Source organism: Arvicanthis niloticus, chromosome 2 (assembly GCF_011762505.2).
Source record: "Arvicanthis niloticus isolate mArvNil1 chromosome 2, mArvNil1.pat.X, whole genome shotgun sequence".
NCBI lineage: Eukaryota > Metazoa > Chordata > Mammalia > Rodentia > Muridae > Arvicanthis > Arvicanthis niloticus.
In genome coordinates this window covers 33,821,954-33,841,250 of record NC_047659.1, presented here as the reverse complement: position 1 = coordinate 33,841,250, position 19,297 = coordinate 33,821,954, and the positions used below count along the sequence as shown (strand labels likewise).

General features: G+C 40.0%; 1 protein-coding gene across 4 annotated transcripts in view; it reads right to left on the bottom strand.

The window, feature by feature from the left end:
* Window positions 1–673: 673 nt before the first annotated feature.
* Gpd2 (glycerol-3-phosphate dehydrogenase 2) overlaps window positions 674–19,297 on the bottom strand; it is a 130,863-nt gene continuing 112,239 nt past the window's right edge. For all 4 annotated transcript variants that reach the window (XM_034495115.1, XM_034495114.2, XM_076928756.1 and 1 more), the window contains exons 10-17: window positions 15,974–16,108; window positions 15,635–15,810; window positions 14,963–15,094; window positions 13,975–14,133; window positions 7,557–7,669; window positions 7,368–7,446; window positions 7,100–7,198; window positions 674–4,135 (exon numbers count right to left, since the gene is read on the bottom strand). In XM_034495115.1, the coding sequence (XP_034351006.1) occupies window positions 4,010–4,135; window positions 7,100–7,198; window positions 7,368–7,446; window positions 7,557–7,669; window positions 13,975–14,133; window positions 14,963–15,094; window positions 15,635–15,810; window positions 15,974–16,108 (1,019 nt within the window). In that variant the 3' untranslated portion in view covers window positions 674–4,009. The remainder of the gene's footprint in view (window positions 4,136–7,099; window positions 7,199–7,367; window positions 7,447–7,556; window positions 7,670–13,974; window positions 14,134–14,962; window positions 15,095–15,634; window positions 15,811–15,973; window positions 16,109–19,297) is intronic.

The window sequence follows — 19,297 nt, the reverse complement described above, 5'->3', positions numbered from 1 at the left end:
AGTTTCGAAGGACTCTGAGACACTCCCAAATGCCTCTGAGCACGCGCGAGCCGCAAATAGAGGAAGCTCTCTCTGAACGTGTGCAAATTAAAACCTATAAAATAACATGGGCATTATAAAATTTGGCCAGTGTTAAAATGATAACAGCTTTACTGATTTACTGACAATGAAAATATATAGCATTTTTTTTTCTGTCAGAGCATTTATCAACGCTTGGCAACCCTGCACTAACTTGACATGTAAGATGATCAAAATGGATTATGTAATCTTTCCCATTCATTTCTATTGATTTTGGTTATGATAAAATTCATCAGCATGCCTGGGAATGTGGAGGCTGAGAGGTTCTGGTTGACCAAAAAAAAAAAAAAAAAAAAAAAATAAAGGAATGGAATTCTATTGAGTTGTAATGGGATAAATGAAGACCAGGGTCACATAAAACAGAAAGCATAGCCTAAAAGCAACAAATTAATACAAATAATTTTGGTAGCCTCATAAAAAACATCTGTCGATAGAGATAATTGACGAGATAAAATTACAAAATTCTAATGTAAAAGAATTAATGTATTTCATGTAAGATACAGTTTCTGGAAATATTTTCAAACTTCTAAAAACTTCAGCAGTAATTAAAGTTATTTGTCGGATGGCGCAGAACATCAAAATGCCAACAAATGGGCCGCTTTAATCGGTTTTATTGATTCATGCTTTCAGCTCTTACTCAGTTAAAAACAAGGCACATTAAATACATCTTCTTATTGCTCTGTAAATGCATGCGGCTCATTCTGTATATCAAAAGTAATAAATAATGGCGATAAAATATGAAGACAGTTATAAAAGTGACAGTCCAGCCTCACAGACGGCATTTAACAGTCCAGTTTAGAACGATAACCCAACACAATACATAAAACTGAGAAAGTAAGAGAGCATGCAGCAAGTGTGTCCACTCCAGGACTGGGCTAAAGAGCTGATGTTCTTTTAAAACACAGTAGGGCTTTTCTTTACTCCCTAGAGTAAAATGCAATGCAATTTTACAGCAACAATGTCATCAATGTGATTACATTCATATGCAAAAAGACCTTTACAAGTAAAAAAAAAAAAAAAGAGGGAATGAGAAAAAAAAAATCAATGACAACCTCTATGTTGTACTGACTGAAAATCAGAATGAACATTTTTGTTGTACGTATTTTAAAATAGACAAAATCAAGGCAGAACCTAAGGCAGATTACGAGGCATGCATTTGAGAGCGAAGATCTTATGTCACACTGAGTATGAACAGCCTGGAAAGCAGGAATGAGCAGCATGATGACTACAAGGCAGACAACCGTAGCTAAACCAGTAACCCAGCATTATCACTGTTATTACAACTGGGATGGAGGCTAGTTAAAGGTATACACAGCTCTCCAGCACAGCTGGGGTTCCTTCACCTGAATCCCGTCAAAGGAAATAAACCACTTGATGATAAAAAGGCGAGATCTCTGTGCACCCACTCCCACACCCAAACAAAATCAACAAATGCCGAGTTTATATGAAAAAGACAAATAATGTTTATTCTAAGTGAGTTTTAAAGGGGCTTCTTCCCCTGTGTCCTTTCCCCTTCGCTTAAATTGGATTTAAATTTTAAAGCCCTGTACAGGTTTAACTGGGAACTCCTAGAGAAATGCTGGGGTGCTTTTCTCACCGAAACGTGATAAAAGTAGTTCATGTCCAATGTGAGCCTCTGGGATGGGTGAAGGAGCACATTTTAGAATGAGCAGACTCTAAGCCAAGGCAGATATGCTCAAATGAAGCACGGTGCACTTCCCTTTGTCCTTAAAGGAACTTCATTCATAGCACACAGCATATACGAACAAGACCTGCTCTGCAAGCACAGATCGACCTAAGCAAGTCACATTCTGAGCCCAGTCCCTACTGTAAGAGAATCGCGGATGACACAAGCCACCGTTATCTTGATCTAACTAGAAAGAGAGAGAGAAAGAGAGAAGGGAGTGGTGATGTAGACTATTGTGATATATCAGCTGGGATGTCTTAAAGGACAGCTTTTTTTTTTTTTTCTGCCGACTTGACTGTCACGAGGTATAAAGTGAACTTTATTGTCACGATAGAAAAAAACACTAAACTGCAAAGCCATATGCTTTCATCTATTTAAAAAAAAAAAAAAAAGAATGAAAACCAGTGTAAAAAAATTGACACTTTGAAAGAATTCACAGTGACATCTGCTGTGACATCACTTGTCCTGTGTCAGGTTTCTCTGACACAGAAGTGGAAGCATCTATACTTCATTTAATAATGAGTTGAGCTGTCTCTCCCTGCAGTCTCGGCATATTTCAGGGGTGGGGTGGGGTGGGGTGGAATGGGGTGGGGGCTGAGAACCTCCCAGCTTAACATTATGATATGTGGACTCAGAACCCATAATGAATGAGGCAGAAAGACACAGTGTTTGCATTAGCAGAATAGTGGCACAAGGTGGTTTATGTACCAATTCACAAAGCTAGGACACAGTCTGCGCAACAAAGCCTGCCAGGAGAAAAGTGTGAACGAAGAGCTACTCTTCCTACTATGCACAGGAAGCTAATTGTTGGTAGTTTCAGAAAAGGGAAGCCAATTAATAAGTATTAAGATTACTAGTTATAATGCCAACAGAATTTAACAAAAACATCTTCCAACTGGCATCTCTATTTGTGCACTATTTGCTGAGTTCAGTGGGCACTGACTTTTAGGTTTGATTTGTTGTGTATGTGTGTGTGTGTATATATACATATATGTATACACACACACACACACACACACATATATATGCATATGTCTGACATCTTTCTCTGATTTTCATTTTATTTTATTTTTTGTTAGAAAAAGAGTTTTCCCATTGAGCACACAAAGAGAAAGGCCCTTTGGCAAACAGACCGGCCTCCAATATTAAAGTGGCATGCCTTATTTTAATCTCATAATTAAAGTTAACGGAAGTCTGCCCAATTCTTTTTTATTATCTCTTTGCAAATACTGACACTACTGCCCACCCCGACAAGAACAGGCCCTGACGATACCAAACGCTGCAAGATTCGGGACTTGTGGGATTGAAAATTGTGTTCTATCATTACTCCCATGAGGAATGGAAAGATTTGGTCTCATCCCATTATATCCAACTTGCCACTCAAATGCTGGTTTTAAAGTAAAAAAAGCAAGGATTTTTCTGGCAACTATAATTGTCAAAGAAAGCCAGCAGTGCCTGGGGGAAAATGAAGTGCTGAGAAGCAGCTATCACTGTACCTCCCGGCAAATGTCAGCTCCGTCTTTATCTTACGCCTGCAATTCTGGAAGCTTTTGGAGTTTCTCTTTTAGAAATGTAACCAAATCTCAACCAGATCTAAACTTTGTCTTCCCTCTCCAGATTAGCCAGAGTTAGTCCAGACAGAAAAGTGTTCAGTATTAATTGGAAGGGGGTGGTGCATAGCAAGACAGGGCTGAGAAGTCTCCCAAAACATTATCATGTCGAAAGGTCAAATGATTTTCTAAAAGGAGAAAAAAAAAAAAAATGCTATCTGCAGGTTCCAGCTCCTGAGCTCTTGGGTGCTCACAAAATCTTTCTAGCATCTTCCCCATCTACAGGGAGTCTGCTTCTAGAACTAGCTTAAATGAACAAATGGACGGGCAGAGTGTCAAGTCTGACAGGTTACAAAACAGATACAAAACATTAAATCAATGTGCACTAAAAAAAATAAGAAAAACACTTTGTAGAGGCTAAACTGAATGGCAAATACAAATAAAGTATTGGCAAGAGAGGTTGGCAAACACACCAACATCTTAAAGGTTTTGGAATGTTTTCCAGTGTTTTTTGTTTGCTTGTTTGTTTGCTTATTCCTTTTCTTTGATTTTGTTTGTTTTTTCCTTGTTTGTTTGTTTGTTTGTTTGTTTAAAAAAAGGCAGCTACGATAGCCACTATTTTAGAGTGGTTTAAGTCATCTCTGGTTGTACATAGTGCTGGCTGTCCTATGCTTGCTGGTTGTGCTGGTCAGACTCACAATCCTCCACAACTACGATCCACAGGGATTGGAACTCTGCGGTTCAAGTTCTCCTCGGCAGTTTTCATCAGGATGGCAAGCCGGCTTCCAGACACTCTTCCTTTCTGAATTGCGCTCATCAGCTTTAAGAAAAAAGAAGGAACACACTCAGCTCCCAGGCCAGCTCACCTTATTCCCCTCTTCTTACCTCCCGAGCTTTTCCATCAGCTCCAGAGCACACACTTGACTTCTTGAACAATTCAAGAAGAGATGAAGAGAGACATGTTTCACACTGCTGACAACGCCTGCATCTACTCAGTAGATCGGGCTATCCTAACAAGCAAATTTATGAACTCCTTCTCCCACCATGTACAATTTGGGTCACTTCCTTAAAAAGCTAACATCAAACACTGAATCTTTAATTCTATTTTTAAATTCTAAAAGGAAATTTCAGAAACAGAGCCAAGACAAACCATGACATCCTACATTAAATTATCATTTTTCAGTGTTATTGTACTTGACAATTCAGTCCTCTAAATCCAAATCCCTGGAAGTCTTTCTAAACAAATTTAAATATGACTCATTGAAAATAGACTTCGAGATCAGCCCTAATTGAAATTATTTCACCACAGATTTTAGCTGATTCACTTTTATCCAATGGATAAAGTCAGAATTAAATCTAAAATTGCATGTAGACAGTAAGTAAAGGCCTTTAATGCAGAAAATTCCTTGCAATTCTGAGTTTGAGAATGCCTCCTCCTCCCACTAACTACTGAATTTTTAAAAATCTAATTTCTTCTATTAAAAAAATGTACTCAATAGAGTTAGTTATATTTTTTTAAAAATACATGTGAAAACATTCAAATTATTTCATAGTTAAGATTTTAGCCTATGGAGATACATTTTGAAAAAATGTGCTCCCCATGGGAGTTGTAGGCATCTGCCCCAGGGCTGGACCTGAATCTCCTGACCTTATTAAAAGCTGCTTCACAAGCAGTCGCTTGTGAGAGTCCTACATACACAAGTGTTATTATGGCCAGACCCATAAACAAAATCCTAACCCAGGCAGTCTCCATAACTCCTCCTATCATGATGACTGAAAACACACAGCCATTTCCAAAAGCAGATCTTTAACAGGATAAATGTGGGTTCTTCAAGTTAGAAAAGGAAAACATTTCATTAATAAGATGTGGAAACATACTTTACGTCGGAGAAATAGTTTACCTAAGGAAAAAGATACGTTTAAACATTAGAAGAGTTTTCTGTTTACTGTTTTCTATAGGATGCTGGGAGAACCTTGGGATTTATCAGAGGTAACAACTGTCAGAGCTAGGCTCCTCTCCTCACTCAGCCACTGATAGTGTTTCCTGTACAACTGCAACAAACTAAAAGTTTTCTATTAGGTATTACATGTATCCAAGAACCGTATTGCAAGAAAAAAATATAGCTAGGTGTGAACAGACCTTATGAGGGTAAAGGCCAGTATTTTATAACTTGGAAATTAGAGTTTGTTCTTATTGGAAGTATGAATGCTTGCTTTTATTTAGAACTGGTCAGGAAATACTTAATTATTTAAAAACTCTACAAGAAAACCTGCAGGTGGTTTAAATTATTTCCTATGTGTATAACTCTACTACATTCAAGAAAACTACTTAAAACCCAAGCACACACATATTCATTAAATTAGATTCCTATTGTTTCTAAAGCCCTGGTTTCTTTAGGTCTGGGTGCTGTTGTTTGTTTGCAAAGCACAAGGAATTAAGCATAAGCTATTTATTTAAGGAAGAGTTTTCTGAAATTCTAAGACGAGAAAATGTTCTCCAGAAAAACTATACAAAAAGGGGAATTAAATGTTTTCTGTTAAAAGTCCTAACCATAAATCTCAAACTCCATTTAAAATTCGCATTCAGTTAAACAGTTAGTTAAGTAGCTAAACACTCTTTTTTGTAATGCTGGACACAACCTGCGAAAATTTTCTGCATTTAGATTCAACAATGCTCTTATCCGCAGCTCATCTCCAGAGAGACAATTACCATTTCCTCTGCCTTGATCTTGTTTGTTTAACTTGACACAGTGAAGAAAGGGCTGACATTGACCAAAATCCCAGCATTAATTTATTTCATGTTCAGCATTCATCATTGCCATGGTGCAAGCAAGACCTGGCATTCATTTGAAGTACCTGCCCAAGAAACACTACAGAAAAAACCTGGCTGCCTGAAACCAACGCGTTCTTCAAACGATCAGTCCTATGGACAGCCAGGGATATGGCATTGAATTTCTTTCCTTTACAGAACTATTAGGGAGTGATGTAGAGCATCTAGTGTGAGGTTACAGGAACAAAATGGATTTCCTTCATGGTTAGAATGATTGAACAATTGAAGCCGTCGTTAGTTGAACATCAGGCATGGAAATGTTTAAATTTGTGGTCTTAATCCTGGAGTTTAAGTTCCTTCTCATTTGCTTTTCTGGTTCTTCAAAATGTAAGAATTAACTAATTGTATTCTTAGGTGAATATGATTACTCAATGAATAAAAAAAATTACGGATTATAATTTCTCCCATATAACAATGAACAATGGCTTTCCATACCGGAAGTACTCTGTCGCCTCTCATCACAGGCAGGGAGGCAATCAGAGTCCACGGCATTGTTCTTTAATTATGCAATTCTATACGCCACAATTAACTTGGATTTAATCTAAATTAACCAATAAAACAGGTGCCTCTTATAAAGAGAAAGAAAACGAACAGACACGAACAGAGCTCATCCTCAAGGGCAGACAGATCAACTGCTTCTGGCTCAGGCTATGTTTTCAGAATGAAGCCACTAATGGATAGACTTAAGAATTCATTTGTGGGCTGAAGAGATGGCTCAGCGGTTAAGAACACTAACTGTTCTTCCAGAGGTCCTGAGTTCAATTCCCAGCAACCACATGATGGCTCACAACCATCTGTAACGGGATCTGGTAGCCACTTCTGATGTGTCTGAAGACAGCAACAGTATACTCATATAAATAAAATAAATAAATATTTTTAAAGAAAAGAATCCATTCTCAGGATGATGACAAGCAAAAGGAAAAACACAGATGCATCTGCCTTATCACAACTCACCTGCAGAAACTCGTGGAGCTCAACCTGTCCATTTTTGTTCAGATCTACTTCGCAGAGGATTTCATGTAGTGTGTTTTCGTCGATTTCTACATTGATACTCTAGGCAGAGGAGCACAGAGAGAGGAGGATTAAACTACAAATTATGTGTAGCTTTCTGCTAATGTGCGAACCTAAAAGATACTACTTGTGAAAAATGTGAACCAATATTGATTGTATATCCTTCTATACCAGAAGACTGATAACGAAGAAAAAAAAAATTCTGTGTCACCTCTAGTACACGCTGAACATCGACAATGGTAATGAAGCCTTTTTCGTCTTCATCGAACTTATGAAATCTCTTCTTGTACCTGCAACCCAAAATTGAATAATGGCAGATAGTCTTACATAAACGAGTGGAGAGGAAGAGGAGGAGGAGAATGTGGAGGAGGCGGGGAGAAGAGCTATTGGAATAACGTACCTGTCGATGTCTGAGGGCAGCAGGCTGATTTCAGTGCTATCTGTGAGCTGTTCTGTTCGAGACTTGTAGCCCATTTCATAGTACAAAAACCTCGTGGCTGCGTCAAGTTCTTCCTATAAAAGAAAAGACATATGCACAAATGTTGCAGATTAACAGGAGCTATTGACTTTTCCCCCCCTCTCTCTTTTATCAGCAGAAACTGATTCTATTGGACCAACATCCAGTTTTACTGATGTTCCACCACTCCCTCTAGTTGGGCAACACTAATAACTGCAGACACAGAACACTGCTGTGACCTTATATACTTGCTGTGTCCACCTCCATTCGGCTAGTTCTTGTCCCAGCTCTGGCTCTAGGCACACTCTGGTGGGCCTTGGATAAGTTACATCTTTTCTTAAATTGCATAGAGCATGATGTCACCTGTGTTTGACTGCTTCCCCACACTATCAAGATGCCTGTTCTCCATGTGGTAACACTGCTGACTGCTTCCCCACACCATCAGGATGCCCACTCTACATGTGATAATGCTGCAGTTTCTTTTTACCACAGTTGCCCTTGTATGCTGTTCAATATCAAATTCTACAAGAGAAAATTCCAAAAGTGTGGTGACAAGAAAAGCAAATAAAAGTGAACGATATATGACTTGAGTCTCCTCTAGCATGGCTGGCAGGGCTTGTGGTCAGCCATGGAGAAGTTCAGTCAAGGGCTTCTGACACACCGAGTCAGCATGAAGCTGGCTTTCTTCCGCAATTTTTCTCACTATTTTCAGTATCCTGGGTCAGCATCTGCAACAAGCACCCCCCACAGATTCCATTGTCACTCTGCCACCTAACTACCTCAAGTGACAATATTATAGTATATATTGTTTGCAAATCTCTCTCTTCACATGTATAAATGCACGCATGCACACAAATACACACACACAACACACACACACACACACCCCTTCAACATACATGTATTTCTCAATCCTAATTTGTGTGCTTTGGTCATGTGACTTATGTTGGCTAATAGAAATGAATGGGTATAAAACTAAAAGAGACTTCCTAATTTTCTCTACCTCTCTTGTTCCTATTTCTTGAGAACAAGCATGACTTAGACAGCCATGAAAGAGAAACATCAAATCCTAGCTGAGCTGGGTATGGTGGTGCACACCTTTACTTCCAGTGCTGGGGGCAGGTCAGGAGGCAAAGGCAAGCAGATCTCTGTGAGTTTGACAGCATCTATATATGGAGTTTCAGGATAGAAAGTGCTACATAAAACATGTCTCGAATTCAAAAACAAACAAAAATATCTAGCTGTGCTAAGCCACTAAGGTGGGTTTTTAAGATTTATTTTTATTATAATTTACTTATACCTATATATGAAGGTATGTGCACATGTGAGGTGTCCCTGGCATCCAGCAGAGGGCATCAGAATCCCTGGGGCTGGAGTTTTACAAGTGGTGCCTAGTGTGGGTGTGGGGGTGGTCTGTAAGAGCTGCAAGCCCTCTTAAGGGCTATGTCATCTCTAACAGCCTAAGTCATGGAGGTGTTTGTCATACGCCATCACTTAACAAAAGCCAATGCATTCTTAAATTCCCAACTTCACAGGCCCCACATACTGAATGTGAAACTGAAATGACCATCAACTGAGGTGTGGGAACCTAAACCACTGTGCAGACCATGGCAGCAACAAGGCTTGGTACTCTGTTTTCTTAGACAGACTGTTTTTGAGATTATTCCTTTCCGCCTCCTTTCTCCTCAAAAATAGATGCAACAGAAGAAATAAAACATCATGAATGCTACATAATACTGAATGTAAAAACTAAATAAATGCGTCTACATCTACCTTCCTGTGGTTAAATAAAACATGAACTCTCAATCTCCAGTGCTATTCTTCACTGTTCAATGAATCTTTTCCAGCTATTTTCTATAAACTATTCTAAGTCGTTTCCTTGGACATGCTACCTCTGAGCCTTCCCTTCAATGACAATCTCTTATGCAATTCATATCCTTTTACTGCTTGTGAAGTTTTTACACACTCAACCAAATAATCATGATGTTTCAAAGAAGAAAGAAATCTGTCCATCCAGGTCACAAAGTAGCTTCCTAACTGTGTTTCCATTATAGATTGCATAAACAGAAGCCTGAGGCATTGTCTAAATCACACTACTACTTGTAATATAACAACTCTGTTCAACGTGTCTCATGAAAGAATGATGTGCCTCGTAAGACATTTTAGGTTGAGATTAAATGTATCTCCAATTCTTCCAACTTACGTAGGATGACCAAGATGTTGCTACAGTAGAACCATCTAAATCACTGAATTGTAGGTTGCATACTGAAAGCAGCATCAAGAACTTTACCCTTTAGAGATTTGCTAGTCAAGAGTTTCAACATGACTTCAGCCTGACTTTAAAGCCCTGTGTCATTTGGATGTTTTCTTCCAAACCAACTGTCAGGAAACAAACAAGCAAAATCCATGTTCCTACAGATATAAGCAAAGTACCTACAAAGGAGTAACAGTCCATCTCTCTAGATACATGAAGTATCTTAACACACAAAAAAAGAATCCATTAGAGTAGGGGACAATCATGATCCACTGTTAATTGATTGGCAGTCATAGTTAACTAAAGCCACTCTTTTTCATGTCTGCTATATTTCTAAGCCTGTCAAACTTAGCTTGAATAAATGAAGTTAGTCTAACCTAGAACAAAAGTTTTATCATTTGTTTCTATAGAAACTCTCCTGGTACACTGGTGGCTATTGTTTTAATTTACTATCAGATATTACTTGTTCCTGTGCTTATTGGCACAAGAAAGCACAGCATCAGCACTGTAACGTAAACACTTGAACCAAACTAGACTAGGTCAAGGGGACAGAGTGCTTGTAATCTGCTATCATGAGACCTCTTCAGAGGTCAAAATTGGTGATTTTCAAAGATGCATGGGACTGTATGAAATACTTTATGGAGTCTCTCTATATCATTTCTGTAATATTCTCTTGATCCTTACTGTAATATGAAAACAACATGTATGAAACATTTTTTCCTTAGGACCTCTAATTTACCCCATAGCCTACACTTCTTGCTAAATAATAATAAACAGAGGGAACCTAACAAAAATTGATGAACATAATTAACAAAAACAGCCAAGATCAATGTGAAAGCCATTCCTAGGTCACAAAGACATATTTTGCTTTCTGCTTTTTAAAACTAGCATTACATTTTTTACCTTCTGTTTTCTAATCTACCTTCTGTTTTCTAATCTCTTTCTATTAGATTAATTTAAGGATCACATAAAAGAAAGAATTCCAACAGCACGTTCCCTGACTAGAATAAAATTTATGGAGACTCACCTCCTATCTGACTGTGTCTTCTGTCTGTTTTAAATTTGAAATGTAAAGTCTCACTATAAAAATAAAAATGTACCTTATATGAAAATTACAAAATATCCCTGCCTCTCTTCTGGACAGCATTTCCCTAAATATGTTCTGAGTGATGTTCATGCCCTTTCCTGCTCTGCCCTCCTAAAAAGCAAGTTTAGTCCAAGGTCTCCAAGGAAATTTCTCTGTTGGAACTGACAATACACATAGCATTTCAAACGTCTCAAATCATCTGAACTAAAAATAAAGCTTCCCTTATTTATTTAACACAAAAACCTCCTGTTTGTCATCTTTCTCACACACATTAATTCATACCCAGATGTACACAGTTTGGCAATGTCACTTTCCCTCATGCCCCTTCCTGTTCCTCAGTCATTCCCCAACTCCACCATAGCCCTGGTCTGACTCCTTTCTTTTTCTCTGTCAGTTGACTTTCAGTCTCAATGAACCACGTCTCTAAATATATCTGCAAACTTTGAAGATGTGCATGCATTTCTACCATGTGCATGTGTTGTCTCCACACCGAGTGGAAGGTCCATGGAACTCGGCGCTATTTATTATTCCTTACACTGTTTGGTAGCATGCTCAGTATACGGGTCACTCATTGGGTATTGACCGTGGAAACAACACAATTCATCTATGCAGAGTTATTAATCACCCTGCTCCTCTTCCGCTTTTGCAGGGTAAATAATCCCAATGCTTTTAACCTTTTCTCAGAAGTACAACTTTCTAACCTTTTCGTTCTTGTTTCCTTCTCTTTTGTCCTCTCCAGACCGTCCACTGTCCTCATTAAGTCCCTGTGCCTCAGAAGCTGAATAACACCTTTAGCTGCTTAGTTTTGTTACGTTACGAAGGTTATGCATATTCCTAGGGATGTTCATCTACTCATAAAGGTTGAAATAAACTTAAATCTCTCTTTACCAGAAATGATGAGCACAACCAGATTTTAGAATTTTCTCCTACTTCCTACCTCCTAGCACAAATCTATTCCCATCTAATCATTCCAACTATAATTTATTTATCAGAACATGCCCTGATTCTTCTACACAGGAAAAAAAAAAAAAAAAAAAAAAAAGGATAGGCATTGTTGTGCTGTCTTCATGGAGAACTAAAACTCAAGAATGGGAAGAGTGATAAGCCAGTACAGAGGCAGCAAGAAGGGGTCAAGAGACAGGTTTTGGATGCAGCTCTATAATTTACTTATAGAAGCTGGGTCTGTTTTCTCAACTATGAAATCTGAGTGAAGGCCATTCTCTTCGCAGCCGGGCACCAGTATACGCCTAGAATCCAGCTCTTAGAGCCTGAGGTGATAGAGTCCTGAGTTCCAGGCTACCCTGGGCTATCCATTGGGATTCTTTATCAACAGTCCAACGACAGGGATACTCGTCACACAGGCACAATGAGGACATCAAGGCACTGACCACAGATTTCTACCACAATTCACTGGAGAATAAATACAACGTTAGAATCGCTATAGCAGAATTCTAAAAACATAGGGCCACTGTGCCCTTGAACAATGTAATAAAGTTAAACCTCTAAAATGACCCTTTCACCCAGTATTTCCCAGGAATTCCACCTTTAGGAATCTACGCCATAATATGAACACTTGAAGGTCAGGCTACACACGCAAGACTCACCTGCACTGTACATGACAAGATACTCCATAATACTCATTTACTACACGTGTGAATACGCCAAGGAGCCTTCTGTCCATGAACCATACAAAAGAGGTTTAGAGCTGACGGTACCTTGACCTTGGACTTCACGTTAGAAAGTGAAGAACTAAATTTGAGACTTCAATGTTTGCTATTTGAAGCACCTCCCTGACAGTATGTCTATCTCAGTAGCCCTGATGTACAGTAGCCTGAGTCACAATGCCCTCTTAGTCTTAAGACAACTCCCCCAACCTAAGCAGCTACTCCCCTCTATCTCTTCTACAGCCTTCTTATCGATCCAGTCTCTATACTTTGAAGTGTTCTTAGACTAACTCCAGGGCCACTTTCCTCACCTACCGGTATTCAGCCCCACCTGACCCCTCATGATTGTATTTAATATAATGTCGCAGAAGCCAATTTCAAAATGTACATTAGCTAAGGCCTTTGGACAAATCCAATGACAGTCTGGATTATATTCTCATACATTCCCCAAAGTTTGTTCAGATGGGAACACTGGCTTACTGGGAGAGAAGCCAGTACAGTGATACAGTGATATACCAGGAGTCTACATCAAGGTAACAATGACGAAAAGAAAAGGTGACACTCCATCCTGATCTGGATAATCACTGTGAGATTCTCAGAGGCTTTGTTTGGGGTATGAGTGAATACACAAATAGGACACTAAAGTTGAGAGATCTGAGCACCAAGCTCTTATGATGTGAAGAAGGCTCTAGTAACAGTACTTGACAAAGCTAAGAAGTGACTCAAAAGAACTCCTTCTGAGTGTAAAATAGTAGTTCAAGCCAGGCATTATGTGTAGTTTTGGTTGTCCTAAAACTCATTCTGCAGAGCAGGCTGACCTTGAACTCAAAGATCCCCCTGCCTCTGCCTCCCAAGTGCTGGGATTAAGAGTATGTGCCACCACTACCTAGCAAAAAAAATTTTTTTTTTTAATTTGGTGGTAAATAGGAAATGACACTTTGATTTTTCTTCATATTGCAAAGAACTCTCATCTTTTAAAATATCAATTGATTCAAATAACAAGCCCTTGCTGGTCAGGCAGTGAAACTACTATTTTTAATCAAAGGATTATCAAGAGCAAAAATTAACAGTATTTTCAATGAGACCTAGAAAAGGCTGCACTCAACTTGTCTTTTGTATCTTCCTTTTCCAGGAATTATGATCAGGAATTTAAAAACTTTCTCTAGATTTCTATAACAATGAAATTTTGGCATAAGACTATCTTTCCATTTTTTATGACTTAGCAATATTAGATATGTATAATACAGAAGTTATCAGGAAACCTAAAACCATCACCATAAGTTATTCGAGCCTTTACAAACTAAGCTGTTACATGTTTATCAACAGAACTGTAAAGGCTTTTTTTTTGTACAATACCTGCTTCCTCAATTCACTCCAGTTCAATTCTCTGCCCATTAATTCAACAATTCTGGGCAGGGCTTCCTCTGCAGCCTGAACATTGAGAAAGGCCAGGCGGGTGCGACGTGAAATCATGTCAACTGCAGTGCAGGCATATTCCTTAATCCCGTATTTCACCTAAGTTAAAGAGAAAAAAAAATCTACTTTGAATCTTTCCTTTAAAAATAATCGATTTTTGCATTTCACAAAAAGCTTTGAGAAAAGGTGGTGCTTTTCTGCAGCCTCTCTGGCTCTCCATGGACACAGGCGCACCTACAGCACAGCTTGGACCCTCCCTCTGCCTGCCACAGAGGGTTGGGAAATTGGGTGGGTTGGGTAAGAGTGAATGCCTTCTTCCTGAATAGAAGACAGAGACATCACTTCTCACCATCCACAGAAATCACTCTCTTTGTTAACGCATAATGAAAACATTAATTTGCATGGAATCTACATGGTGGGATATGCAAAGGATGAGGACAGAAAAGCTGTGGTTTCAGCTCTAAAGCTGTAAAGTTTTCTGCCTTAGAAACCAACAAGTGTCGCTTACTGGACACTACTACTGATTGAAGGTACAATGAAACCCCAGCATGGTCCAGTCTGTGGTTTCATAGTACCAGAAAACAAGCTGAGAAAGTAAACAAATCTCTGAGAAATGACCACAGCTGGAAGGCCTGGAACCAGACTAGACAGAAGTGATTTAAACTTGAAGATCTACACAGTATGGGAGAAACAGAACTTTCAGACAAGCGATGCTCCTGGAACGAACTCTGAAGCTCATACCCGCATTATTATTGCCACTAGCAACTTCACTTCAGAGTCCAGTGTTAGTGGAAGCTCCAGACCTTACTGCAGACTTTGGCTGATGTCTCTGCTTTGAAATGTAACAGTACCTAACTGTTCAAGGTGGAATGAACCTGATGAACGGCAGAGCGCGCCACACACAGGAAGTCCCCTGGCCACCACCTACCTCTGCTTCGATGTATGGAAATTCTGACACAAGCCGCACCCCAACGACAGGCCACCGTTTTCCAGTCACACTTGCCATTTTGGCTACCTCAAAAGCCTTGTCACCATAGGTTTTGGCCAGATGTTGTGCAACCTACCGAAATGAAACTGCATTAGACGGGCACTCTGGGGATCAGTCCTTTTGGTACAGAAGAAAGCAACAGTGCACTCTCCTGTCAGTCTTCCCACAGCCTGTAATGAATAGCTCTCAAGGAGCATTAGGTCCAGGCTCTGTGGGAGGAGACCACTTGGGGTTTGAATGCTTAGGCCAGCACTGACTCAGCATCTGTGTAGCACCAGATCAGTGACTGACGGATGGAACTTCAGCTTCATTTCCTACTTGACGTCACTCCTGAAGAACGCTCTTCCTTGCACTCAAGATGCAAAGAGGTTGGGGAAACCTAGCCTACTAGAAGCAAACTGAATACACTCGAGATTTTCAAAGAGAAACTGAATGCACATTACTAAATTTTTAGACTATAATAAAGTTGGATCATCTTTTCTGATGGGGGGGTGGTTCTGTTTGTTTTGTTTTACAGTAAGCCTGGGAAAAGGTCACTCTAAATCAGGGAGGCCACAGCATAGCTACTGACTGAGATCTCGACCACATCAAAGTGTGGCAATGTCCACGCACCTCACTCTCAAGCCCATAGTCCTGGACAAGCCTGATGTAGAGCGTGGGGCTCCAGTCTTTGCCTCCTTGAAGGAACAGCCCAACTGTCCTACTGGGTCCTGCATTCAAGTTGTGAACCTTGATAGCTGCATTCACAGTATCTTCTGCCATGGAGCGATATGTGGTCCACTTTCCACCTACAAGGAAATCGTTAAGCCATTAAGTTGGCATTCTGGATTTTTCTTATAACTGACCATTTGCCAATAATAACAAAAGTCACCTCTTGGCAAGAAATAGGACAAAACACTTGTTCATTAGAGTGGAAAGGAACAATCTGAAGAATGAGTCAGCTACCCATACCTGCTATTGTGATGAGACCGCTGTCACTGACATCCACAACGTGATTTCGAGAGATGGACTGGGTGTCTGCAGACTTGGGATCGGTAACAAGGGGACGAATACCGCTCCATGCTGCCAGGACATCCCCTCTTCTCACTGGTGGAAATCAAAAACGTTTTAATGAATGATGAAAGTACAGGAAAGAATTGAGAAGTCTAGAGGCACAGGTGAGATCAAAGAAATTAGCCTGAAGTGAAACCACTGTGAGGGTGGGAATTCTGTGACACAAAGAGAATTTGCTTGGGGGAGGAAAAACCTGAAGGTCATGGGCAAATGTGTCAAAGAGGAAGTCACAGAAGCCAGTGTCCGCAACCCTAATGGGGAACAGGATTACCATTTAGAGAGAAATGAAACATATATGAATTTTTACGTTTCGTTCTAGAAGAAACCTGATTCTCTCCTCGAGTGACAAAGATCTTTGTTAATGAACCTTGTAGCCAGATGTGCTCTCTCCAATCCATTCACTCATGAACAGCTGCAGTAGGGCCTGCTCTGTGAAAGACAGTTGCTATTCTCAAGTCTTCTCATTTCACCTCAAAGAACCCCCAAAACATTGGCAATTTTTCTCTATAACCAGCTACCATGAGTAACTAACTTGTCACAGCAAATGTCCTTTTCCAAGAGTCAGGCTTGGTTCAAACCACGATGCCCCTCAACGGCTAACAACTTCTATATTTGTTCCTTTCTCATTCCTAACTTCCATAACTGACCCAGAGATGGGCATATGGGCTCTTCCTAGTAGCTATGTGATTCTTGTACTGTAGGGTATAAACATTCTCAAAATAACAAGATAATATAAAATTATTCTTATCTTTGGCAAAATATTATTACCAATACCAATCAATCAGATACCTGCTGAAAAGAATTTGTGAGTAAGGCATGCAGTCCAATGGTGTCCACAATGAGAGGAAGGAACACCTGTAATCTTTGCTCAGGAAGCTGAGACAAGAGGATTACCATGAGTTAGAGGTAGCCTAGACTACCACATATTGTATTAAGTTTCAGGCCTGAAGCAGCTACAAACATCCTAACTCAAAATCAAATTAGCTTTCTGGTAGATTGACTCAACCGAACTAAAGCTAGCATATTTTAATGTAGGTGATTGTGGCCAGTCTTAAAATGACTATGGTCAGAAAGAGGGAATGTACGTCCAACAGTTGCATCAGGGATGCAAGGACATAAAGAGCTGCTGAGGGCCGGGCGGTAGTGGTGCATGCCTTTAATCCCAGCACTTGGGAGGCAGAGGTGGGCGGATTTCTGAGTCTGGCCAGCCTGGTCTACAAAGTGAGTTCCAGGACAGCCAGGACTACACAAAGAAACCCTGTCTCGAAACCCCCCCCCAAAAAAAAAAGAGCTGCTGAGGAAACAGATACCTTCAGCTGTACAGTCTGCTCAACTAGAGGCCATGGGAGACCTTATGCATATGTTAATAGGTGTACAATCTCCCTCGGCCTCCTGCCCCCACCCCCAGCTCTAGCCCTCTGGTGCTTGTATTCTGTTAAATAAGTGTAATATTGAGATTTCTGTGGCTTAGGGATAACCCTGCTTCACAAAGTCCTACATGTCTTGAAAAAAAAAAAAAAAAAAAACTTTCAACATAAATAGTGCTTTAATCTTTATAAAACTCTTAACTAGGAAATCAGTGTATTTTCCAATAGTATTTACCCAACCCTCAGAGTCAAAAATAAAGCAACCAACCCACCTTCCACGTCACTGTGGTCAGTGAACAGTCCCTCCCATATCTGTGAAATTCCTTTGGTAGCCACACTGATCAGGAATTCAGTTTAAACTCTTGAAGCTCCATGACTAATGTCTGAAGTATGTTAGGGAACATTGGAGTTTCCAGAATGAATGTGAAGCATATGCAAAGCAACTATCTGGCCAAGGCTTCACCTTTTCCACTCTAATGGGCATAAAACAACACATATCCAAGATTGTACTGTTGGAAACAGGGCCAACCTGAGACACTCAAGGAGTTCATTCACAAAGTGGAATGGAGCAGTGAACAAATTCATCTCCCCTCCACCCTTATTCCTGGGACTGGTCCTGAGACTCAATCATCATCAGGAAGAAAGAGTTCACAGCCAGGACAGTCCTCAATACTTGATATCTTAGCACTTGGGTTTTAGCTTGAAATTTGTATCACAATGCTGTCATCAGTTTGAGGGAGTGGGTGAGTGTGTGGAAGTAATTGGACGGAGTCCTGGTGGAAACGGCACACCTATTAGACTCATGGACAAAAGCCTCAAGAAATGCAATAGAAGTTTGTTTGTTTTTTTAAGAAGATAATATAGATTAAAAACAAAACCAAAATTTTATCACATGGATATTATAATTAATTATTCAGAAAAATACATTTTACGAATAATAGAATCAGGCTGGAGAGGTGGGTTAGTGGTTAAAAGCATTGGCTGCTCTTGGTGCAATTCCTGGCCCTGGGTGCAATTCCCAGCACCCATATGGTGGTTCTTAACTGTCTGTAACTCCAGTTCCAGAGGTCCTGACACACTCAGACATACATGCAGGCAAAACATCAATGCAGATAAAATTCTATTTAAAATAGGAAGTATTCTATATGGCTTATATGGTCTACATGACTTTCTTTCGCATTACTAATCCATAGTTAAGTCAGAAAATCCCATCTTTCTCCTTCTCCCCCGCTCCTCCCTATTTACTTGCCTAGCCATCCTCTTATCTGCTCACCCTCTCCCAAACTTGACACAATGATTTTGACAGATTGCTCAGAATTGTGACAGATTATTCAAAATGTTATTTGCTACTGAAGTCTGTCGTCTGTAACCCACTACCACACAGACTCAGCAAGGTCAGCTCAAGCTCAAGGCTTGTCGTATATTCTGTCCAGGGAGTAGGGAACAAATACATGGAGAAACATCAGTTCTAACTTTCAAGGAAAAGAAATCGCAACTAACTGAAGCTGACAGAATTCTCTCTTGAAGATCCATTGACCAACATGGAATACTTGCACACTTGTAACCTCCCTCAATGCAATGACTCCATCAGCAGGACAGTTCTACAACAGACTGTTTTGGCAGTGTGGGGGAAAGTCTGCTATTAGCACAGTCCAATTCACCAGCCAACAGCAGCAACAACTGACACCTGCAAATGTGATTTAGGCAACTGAGAAAAGGAAACTGGACCTAATTTAAATAGATGGCATACTGGTATCTAAAGGCTCCCTAGAACACAGGCAGGTTGATCCCAGTAGATCATCAAGATGGCTACTCACATCAAGGCCACCCCTGCCCTCGTTTCTAAGACACAGCC